General features: G+C 37.2%; 1 protein-coding gene across 1 annotated transcript; it reads left to right on the top strand.

Annotated features, from left to right (window-relative positions):
- Positions 1–4,910: 4,910 nt before the first annotated feature.
- On the top strand, positions 4,911–9,331 carry GCK72_020329 (uncharacterized protein; the record flags this gene model as incomplete). The annotated part of the gene is made up of 5 exons (XM_053733511.1): positions 4,911–4,961; positions 6,247–6,318; positions 6,626–6,724; positions 8,966–9,189; positions 9,235–9,331. 5 exons carry the CDS (start codon positions 4,911–4,913, stop codon positions 9,329–9,331), a joined length of 543 nt encoding a protein of 180 aa, XP_053582424.1.
- Positions 9,332–10,029: the final 698 nt, after the last annotated feature.

Below are 10,029 nucleotides of genomic sequence, written 5' to 3'. Positions count from 1 at the left end.
TTTTGGTTTGGAGTGGTGGAAGTTGAAGTCATGAGGATTCTGAATCTGTTTTCCAAATTTGTTTAACGTCAAAGTGAGTCGAGGTACATTTGTTGGATTTTCTTCTAGTACTGACAAATTTACTTCTAATTTGGCTCAAATTGGTCGTAGATTCATTTTAAACACATGCTCAGAATCCTAGGGACGTCAGCTTTCTAATAGCATCAATTTTTACCTATTTGATAACTTCATGGTTTCAAAACGGGAAGTTTTTATTCAGAAATATGCAAATGAGAAAAAAATCTCGAGTCTTCAATATTCCGGTGCTTAATTTTTCTGAACACTCAGTGATGTTACAACCCGAGGACCGTGTGAACACCACCCCTGGCTCCAGATGAGCACACTGACTCTGGCTCCCATGCTCCACGGGTTCAACCCATCTGCGTCTCTCTTTGATTCATCCAAATGTTCCCGTAGGGTTCTCTCTGTTTCCATCCCTCACAAAATCCTCTTCCCGCCAAGAGAGAGAGAGAGCGGAGAGAGGGAGGGGGCCGCCCGAAAAGTGTTCATTTGTCTCTCCTTCCCGTCCCGGGCGGGTTGTTTGGCCTTCGGGTTAAATCGATTTCTCTCTCTTTTCTTCCTCTCTTGTTCCCAAATGATGACTCATTTCAATCCATCCATTCCCTCATGTTGACAGCTGTCTCATTATTATACGTACCTGCCTCATAGTTAGCCTAATTATCAGTTTCTGAAAATTTTAATGAGAAATTCAAATTTCCGCCTCAAAAAGTTGTTTTCGACTCGACTACTAGTTTTCCCCCCAAATATTTGCCCCTCCCGATTTTTCTTGTGATAATAATTCAAATATATACTCACAAGAAATCACAAGAAAAGTCGGAAATAAATCAAATAGAAACGAGTTGAAAGGGGCGGGAAGGCTTGTATGTTTCGAGAGTAAAGGATTCGGGGGAGGTCGATCACTTGGTGTCTGATCGCTATCCCTTCTTTTTTTATTTTAGAGCAGGATTTCTTGATGGATTGTTCAAAAAGTTGAATTTAGGCGATTTTGAGCATCATTTTTCTATATTTATTGCTTCTTATCAATGTCAATCAATTAATTTTGTCATTTTGAGGCCGCATAACAGCGTTCATATATTCGGAGACGCTTAACATAACTTCATTTATAGTTGGTCTGCTTAAAATTTACCCTTTTTCTTTTGGCGCAGTTTAAAATTTTTCGTTTTCAGGGAGATTATTTGAAAACTTCCCTATTTTCGGACACCGAACTCTCGTAAATCGACACAAGCCATCGTAATTTCACCCTAGAGCTATGTAAACCCACAGTTAATTCAGTAGACAGTCATAATTTAAAAAATAAGAAGAAGCTATAGTGAGAGTACAGTAGTCACCGTAATTCCACAGTTGAGCTCCGTAAACCGACGCCAGGGCACGTAAATCTACACAAGGCTCAATTTGAATACAGTAACCGCCGTAAGGCTACACTAACTTTTGTAAATCGACAGACTTGTCAAAAATCGGGCCGGGCCGGGCCGGGCCGGGCCGAGATTTTTCTTGACCGGGCCGGGCCGGGCCGAAATTTCTCTCGGTCCGGCCCGGCCCGGTCGGCCCGGATTCAAAAATGGGTACCCATTTTTACCAATTTTTTTTTGAAATTTTTCGAAAAAAAAAAGAGTAAAAATGCTTTAATTATCATACATATTCACATTTTGATTTAATTTTAAATGTTTATTCGAAAACTATACTTTTTCAAAAAAGTTCAAAAAATTTCAAAAAATTTCCAAAAATTTCCAAAAAAAAGTTGAAAAACAAGAAATTTTTTGAAAAAATGTTTCAAAACGGGCCGAGCGGGCCGGGCCGGGCCGGGCCGGGCCGGGCCGGGCCGAGATTTTTCCTGATTTTGGCCCGGCCCGTGACAAGTCTGTAAATCGACACTAAGACTAATAGGGATACAGTAACAGTTGTAAATCCACACTAGCTCAACTTCACGTCAGGTTTGCTTGAAAATCTAAAATTTCAGTTTTCGTGTTTCTCAGAAATGTAAAAATCTTTTAAAATCCTTTTTGGAGCTGATTCCATTTAGTATTGTTGAACTCCTCTTCTCTGAAATTTGGCGCTACTTTTTTCAAAATCAAGTTCTTAGCGCTGCTAAACAGTCTTAGTTCCTCTTTAGTTCCTTTTCCATATCTTCCAACTTTTTTATTCTCAACAATCCTTTTTCGATTCATCCTTAAAAGTTGCTTACTATTAGAAACTAAGAATCTCTAGAATTTCTTCCATTTTAACACTGTTAACCATCACTAGCACTCAAGAACCGTACCCCCCCCCCCCCCCCCCATCGTTTACCTTTCTCAGACTTTTAATCCGATTATTTTTCTGCTTTCCCTCCTACTACATATTAACATCCCCCCCCCCTTCCGAAACGAACACACATTGACAAATTCATAAATTTGTATATAGATATAACATAAATATATATTACGCGTCGGTGGCGACACAGACCGTGTGCCCGCTCTCTCTCTCCAGAAGAGAGACATCTAACGGTAGAGAAGTGAACCGTATAGAAATAAGAGAGCACCTGAAATTCGGAGACGCAGAGAAACGACCGGTGGTCCCCTCCTCAGGTGAGATGAATGAATGTAAATAGACATGGTCAGTGTCAATGTCTCGGCGTCTCCTCGTTTCACATGATCTCTTGCCAATTCAAGCACCACTGTTTGTTTCTCTGCAGTCTCTCTGGTTCGGACACTCTCTCTCCTCTCGTTTTCTCGCCGGGACGCGGACGCACCCCTCTTGAAAATGGTCGCCGAGACAGAGAGAGAGAGAGAGAGAGAGAGAGAGAGAGAGAATGGTGACCTGATTTCGAAGCAAGTTTTGAAAGGAAAAACCTTCCCCCTCGTTTCGAAGAATTGAACACCTTTTTTCCCTTTTATGAGTTTTTAGATGCTCTGAGTTGCTTTTTGCCGAGTCTTTTTGATCTACATATAGAACTTTGATACTGTACCCCCTCATGACATCACACTCATTTGTCAATCTTGGAATTGAGTCTGATGGAGACACATGACCTCGAGAGAACTCGTTTTCAGGGGGAGATTATTCGAAATTTTCCCCTATTTTTGGAAACTTATCTGAGATCGGACAACTCTTGTAAATCGGCACAAGAATCCCGTAAATTTACACAAGTCATCACCGTAATTCCACAGTAGAGCTCCGTAAATCTACATCGATTTCCGTGAATTGTCATGAGTCCTTCGTAAACCGACACCAATGCCTGTAAATCTACAGAAGACTCAATTAGAATACATTAATAACAGTAAGCCTACTAACCACCTAGCTCTCGTAAATTCACACCAGTCATCCGTAAATCTACACTAAGAATAATAGGGATACAGTAACCGCTGTAAATCCACACTAGCTCCCCTCCGTAAAACCCCCACCTATCCCCTTTTTACCTAAATTTAGTTTCGATTTTCAGTCCCTATCCAATTTCCCTCTGCGCCATCAATCAAACCTGTCTCCCCTCGTGTTTCCTTTTCTCTTCCTAAAAACATGAATATGTATGAATTAGGGCCATTCCGCATGAGTTCAACCTTTTGATGTAGATCAAAACTTGTTCCTTGCATTTTGATTTTTTCATTATGAAGTTCTTCTGTCACACCACCACTTTTGGTGACAACGAATTGATGATAACACAGAGCAATTCGGAGCGAGACAAAAAAAGAGTTTCCTGGTAAACAGAGAGATAAGAAAAGGGAAGAGACACAAACATCAAGGAGCAGGGAAAGTGTCTTTCATAAAAAAGTCGCCCCCAGAGAAAGGTTCACATGGATAAGGCGTTGGCATTTTTAGAGAGGTTGTCCTTGAGACTAGACAACGGAAAGAGTCACTCCTTTTTGTTCGGAAAAAAGGTTTCTCTCTCTCTCTTTCGGTTGAATGGTTTTTGGGCTGGAGGAGTAGGTGGAGGAGACTAACCATGCAGTTCTGGGAAGGGGATGAATTTTTGATTGCGGGGAGGAGTGATGGCCTAAAACTTTTGAGAATGGCGTACTTTTTTTTTGGATATTTGAGCCCAAAAACGACACATTGTGTGGTTTTACGGGAGTTTCTGTAGATTTACGAGGAGACTCTGTTCGTGATTTACGGAAGCTTGTGTAAATTTACGATGGTTACTTTAGATCGACGAAATTTTGTGTAGATTTTCTTATTTTTTCTTACTTGTAAAAGAACTTTTTTTCAATTTTTCATTGAAAAAGTGAATTTTTGAAAATTTTTCAGAATTTCTTCTTATTCTGAATCATTGTCGAAAATGTGACCTTTTTCGAGAATTTTTTAAACTTTGGCGCAGGGACTTGACAAGTATGGGAAAAAAATGAAAATCTACATAAAGATTCTACAGTAATCACCGTAAATTCACCACAAGAGCTCCGTAAATCACGAACGGAGTCTCCTCGTAAATTCACAAAAAATCCCGTAAAACCACACAAATCCAAACGTAGGTATTGACGTATATCGACACTAAAGTCCCGTAAATATACACCCAGTTTTTGTGAACGAACCTACAGTAATCCCTGTGAATCTACAACATACCTCCGTAAATCTACGTGAACCTACATGGGACACTCTGTTCTCTTCCTCTCATTTTCTAGTCCTCCCCATGGATCCAAGGTCATTTTCTCTATTCTCTTTTCCAGCCAAAAAGTCCATCCAACCTTTCTTTTTCTCTCATAGTACACCACCGTCAAAAGTTCAAATCACTCCAGTCTCTCTTCTCTTTTTTCTCTCCAAATGTCTTCTTTCTTTTCCCACCTTCTCTCCATTCTACTACTACCACTCCCTTCTTCTCATTGTTTCTATTTGTTTTACCTTCCACACCACACTCCTCTTCTTCCACTTTTTCTTATTCCCGAATCAAAATGTACAACCTTTTTTCTTCTCACCAGATGGTTATAGAGGGAAGAATTCTGGTTTGTAACCCTTCTCTCTCTCTCTGTCTCATATTATTCAGAACACAAAACATCCAAATGTTCCCTTTTTCCGAGAAACAAGACACACTGATTGAGGCTAGTTGTTGTCAGAAAAGAAGAGACAAGAAGACCATTGTTTGGGTTTCCGATTGAGATGTGGGATGTGTCGAAAAGAGAAACAAAACATTGATGGCCGTAGTTTTGGTGGCTGCCGGAAAGTTAGGCCATGAAATGGGCTCGTGACTTTGAGAAACTAGGCCACCACTCTCAAACTTTTAGATTTTTTTGCGTTTTTTAGGCCATGCTTCTCTGAAAAACTAGGCACCGTCTAATTTTTCGTTTGAAATAGTGATTTCTAGCACTTTTCACTCGTTTTTATACTTAAGAATCTTCAGGGACTAGTTTTTCAATCTGATTTTTCTAGTCCATCAGGGTCCCCGTTTTATCTCACATTTTAAATGGAAATTTCTCTTTTTTTAGGCATCTTTCCGCTGTTTCTGAATGATAAGTTTTGGAGAAACTCATAAATTTGAAAAAACTAGGCCACTACTCTTAAATTTTAGATTTTTGCGTATTCTAGGCCACGTTTCTCTGTGAAACTATGCCAAAATTTGTAATATTCTTAAAAATGCAATTTTTCACTCGTTTTTATACTAAATACACCCTAGAATCTTCAGGGACTAGTTTTTCAACCTGATTTTTCTAGACCATTAGCCGTTTTATCTCTGATTTTAGCGAAATTTCTCCGTTTTTGAATTATCAATTTCACATCAAAAAAATCTCGTGGACTAGTTTCCCCAACTTGATTTTTTTAGGCCACCTACCTCATTTTACCAAATTACTTCAATTTACTATCATTTTTTGTAAAACCGTTTTTCATGTTTTTCAACGCAATTTTTCTGAAAAATCCCATTTTTCCAACTCGATTTACCCCGCGTATTTTTTGTTTAGTTGACTCTGTTCTCTGAAAATATTTCGTTTTGCAACTCATAATTCTCTTCTTCTTCTCACTTTCCGATGCATGCGTCAGTTGTCTCATCTTCTTTTTTCTTTTGAGAAGAAGCCACGAAAATGTCTATTTAAGTGTCTGCACTCTCTCATTTCTCCACACTCTCTCATCTCCATTTCTCTCTCTCTCTCTTCAATTTATTTTTCGTTTTTCTCATCAAGAGAGCACTTTGTGAAACCCTTATCGATTATTTAGAAGAAAAAAAAAGTGTCTTGATCTACTAGAATATTTTTTTCGTTTTATGCTTTGACTATCATTTATCATTTCTATTTTCAGGAGCATGTGAACACGCCTCAAGGGGAAAATAATCAGCAGAAATCATCAAAAGAGAACCAGAAAACTAATAAGGTTGGTTGAGCTTTTTTCTTATATTTTAGAAGAAAATTTTGTAAAAAGTAGACCTAAAAATTTAATTAAAATTGAGTAAATTTGAAATTGGCGCCATTACAAAATTGCCGTGGCCTAGAAATCTCACTTCTGAAATTCTAGTCCCTCTCCATTTTTTCCATCATTTTTCGCATTTTTCACGGTCTTTTCACACGTTAAAACTGATAATTCGAAGCGTTTGATAACGAGAAAAGTAATAAAAATCGATAATTTGTCATTGTTTCTTTATTCAAGCGAGAAAATGATAACAATTCTCTCCGGTTTTCAGGAAAAAACTTCTTCAAACCAACCGCCTGTCCAACTTCCGCACTCAACAAGTAGTAGCGGAACACGGAAATCAAGCGGAAGTGGATTAAAAACTGTTAAGGTGAGAATTGAGACATTTAGGACATTTTTTCTTTAGAAATTGAAAGAAGAAATTTATTTTTTTAATGTTTTTAAGAGGTTTTAGCTTCAGAATCATAATTTTTTCTTTGAAAATTCAAAAAAAATCGCTGAATTTCAATCAATACTCAAATTTCCACGTTTTGCCTCTGGAAAATGCGAAAAATTTGTCAAAAACGATAGTTTTGTGAAAATATTTTTAGCGCTGAGACGTTTCTTTTGTCTGAAAATACCCTAAAACTTTGCAGAATTTTTAGCGTCAAAAACAATACAAATTTTGCAAAAATCATAATTCTTAATGAATTTTGAACATTTTTCTCGATAATATCAGAATTTTTCGGTCCAAAATGTCAATATTTAGCTAAAAATTACTGAAAAATACCCTGAAATTTATATTTTTACCCCAAAAAATCAAAATTTTCTATCATTTTCACACCACAATCTTCAAAAATTCCACCTAAACCCTCTTTTCCTATTTCCACGTTTTTCTTCTGGAAAATGTGAAAAAGTTGTGAAAAAGTATCAAATTTTGATATGGGCCTGTATTTTTTGAAAAAAAATCAATTTTTTGTCTAGAAATGAGTCTTCAGATGAATTTTTGACAATTTTTCATCTCAGAATCATGAAAATTTAAGTAAGATGCAAATTTTCAATTTTTTCACATTTTTTAATGATTTCTAACCGAAAATTTGGTTATTTTTCAATTTTAGCTCAGAATTACCTAAAATTTCTCTATTTTTCCATCGAAAAATGTACTTTTTAAGGTTAAACACCACGAAAAAAAAGCGACTTTTTTCCGCTATGTTTAGCATCACAAAACTCCTCATTCTTAGTCAGTCGGACACACAAAAAGACACACAGAACGGGCGGTCTTTATAACTTGAAGAGAGATTAGTGATAATGGAGAAATGAGAGAGTCGGCGAGACAATCAGACAGAAATTTCTGTTATTTGATGACAACCCCCCTCAACACCGCCGTTCTCTTTTTCGTTTCACTGTATTTTTGTTGCATTTTCTATTCCGTTATTATTAAATTGATTCCCGCTAGAAAAAATTGAATCGAAAAATGATAAATAAAATGGAAAAAGAAATAACCACCGGAAATCGACAAAATGATGAAAAATGGGAAAAAGTGGGCGGAGATAGCGAGAAAAAAGAGAAAAGAATGGAAATGTTGAGAAAAATAGATAGAAAAGAGAGAGAAGAGAGAGAGGTGTTTCCAATATATAGAATCATTCTATTGTCCCCCTCCCGATTCTCGCCTGTTTTCTATTCCGTTTTACCTTGACTTTTCAATTGAAACACGGGTAAAATGTCGACAGTTTCCAGTTATTTTATGGGAGTTGCCAAGAAAAACTCACCCAAAAAGGTATTCTTTTTGATAATTTTTTGTTACTAGAACGATAATTTTTGAGAGTTTTTAGTCTAAAAATACCCGAAAATTCGCTCAAAATAGATTTTTCATCAGAGAAACTGCATTTTTGTCGTCAAAAACCATGAAAATTTAGCCAAAATCATAATTCGCAAAAGTCAATTAAAAACGTAGTTTTAAAAATAATTTTGAGCGCTCTGACGTTTTTGTCTGAAAATATCGGAAAACACCAATCAAAATAGATTTTTCACCAGAGAAAGATCATGTTTAGCCTCAAAAACAAAAAGAAATCAGCAAAAATTAAAGTTCCTGATGAATTTTTATCTTTTTTCTCGTAAAAATTACTCTTTTTCGGTAATTTTCTTATTTGCTGTCACTAGAACGATAGTTAAAAATATATATTTTGAGTGCTTTGTCTGAAAATACCCGAACTCATTGCTCATATTTTTCTCCAATTTTGAACATTTTTCTTGTAAAAATCGGTATTTTTTGTCCAAAATATCGATATTTAGCCAAAAAGTAATGCTAACTCACACTCAGCTCAGTTTCCTGGAACGCTTTTCGAAACCCCAAAAATTCAAATTTTCCATCATTTTTACCCCAAAATCTTCAAACAATCCATCTAAACCATCCTCAAAATTCAGTAAATCCGCCCAACTGCCATATTTTTGAGCGCTGAACGTTTTTTGTGTGAAAATACCCGAAAACTCTACTCAAAATAGGTTTCTCATCAGTGAAAATGTCGATATTCAGTCAAAAATCACTGAAAAACATCCTGAAAACTATATTTTTACCCAAAATTCAAAATTTCCATCATTTTTACACCAAAATCTTCAAAAAATCCGATTTCAGCAAACCCGCCCAACTGCCGAATCCTCATCGTCATCATCATCCCACCATCAACGACGTCAACAGACTGAAATGAACGGAACGACGACAGCAAACGCCTCTTCGGGAGGTGGTGGAACATCATCTGGAGCCACGACGACGTCTTCTGGAGTGCCGACAGCGTCGACTGGAGGCGGATCAGCGAGATATTCGAGCAGTGGACGATCGCATCCGACGACTGGCGGAGGGTGAGACTTTTGAGGATTTTTGTGTGAAAATTTCAGAATTTTGAGAAAAAAAGAAGGAAATGTGTGCGACATGGTTTCCGTCGGAAAGACTGAAAACTTTACGAAGTTTCGGGCTCTAGACTTGGTTTTAAGGTCAATTTGAATGATTTTCGTACTGGAAATTATAGATTTTATTGTTTTTAACGGTGTCAAGGTACCGTGAAAATCAGAATTTGGTGACCCTTTTTACGGTTGGTTTTGATGATTTTCACTGAACATTTTTCGAATTTTTGGGCTCTAGGCTTTGTTTTGAGGTCATTTTTGAACGATTTTTCCTCTAATGAAATAATAGATTTTCTTGTTTTTAACGCTGTGAAAGTGTCGTACATCTCAGAATTTGGTGACTGACCACTTTTTCGGTCGGTTTTGAAGGTTTTTATAAAAATTTTGACTCTGGGGTTCCCAGTTTCTCCTGATTGGTGCTCCCAACGTCCCAAATTGTTGCTCTTTTCTCACTTCCCAATGTGTTCTCTTTCTCTCTCTCTCTCTCTCTGCTTTCAAAGTTGATTTCTTCGAAAATTGTTTGTTTTTCGAATCGTTTCTCATCTCTCTCCCCTCCCCCATCCGTCTCTATCTCTGTTGTTTGCACCCAGATTTCGGCGGCTTTCCCCTTCTTCGTTTTTCTCTATTTTTCCAGTACTTTTATGTGAAAACTAAAACCCGCCTCCTTACTTGCTCTCTCTCCTCGACCCCTTCTTTTGCTCCAACCCAGAAAACTACTCGTTCTTTTTGAAAATAGTACTTTTTTTTGATTGTTATGAAAGAGTACTTTTTCAAAAAGTCTTTTTGAGACAACACTGA

This window comes from Caenorhabditis remanei, chromosome V (genome assembly GCF_010183535.1).
Source record: "Caenorhabditis remanei strain PX506 chromosome V, whole genome shotgun sequence".
Classification (NCBI taxonomy): domain Eukaryota; kingdom Metazoa; phylum Nematoda; class Chromadorea; order Rhabditida; family Rhabditidae; genus Caenorhabditis; species Caenorhabditis remanei.
The sequence above is the reverse complement of the archived record's forward strand: the minus strand, read 5'-3'. Positions and strand labels throughout refer to the sequence as shown.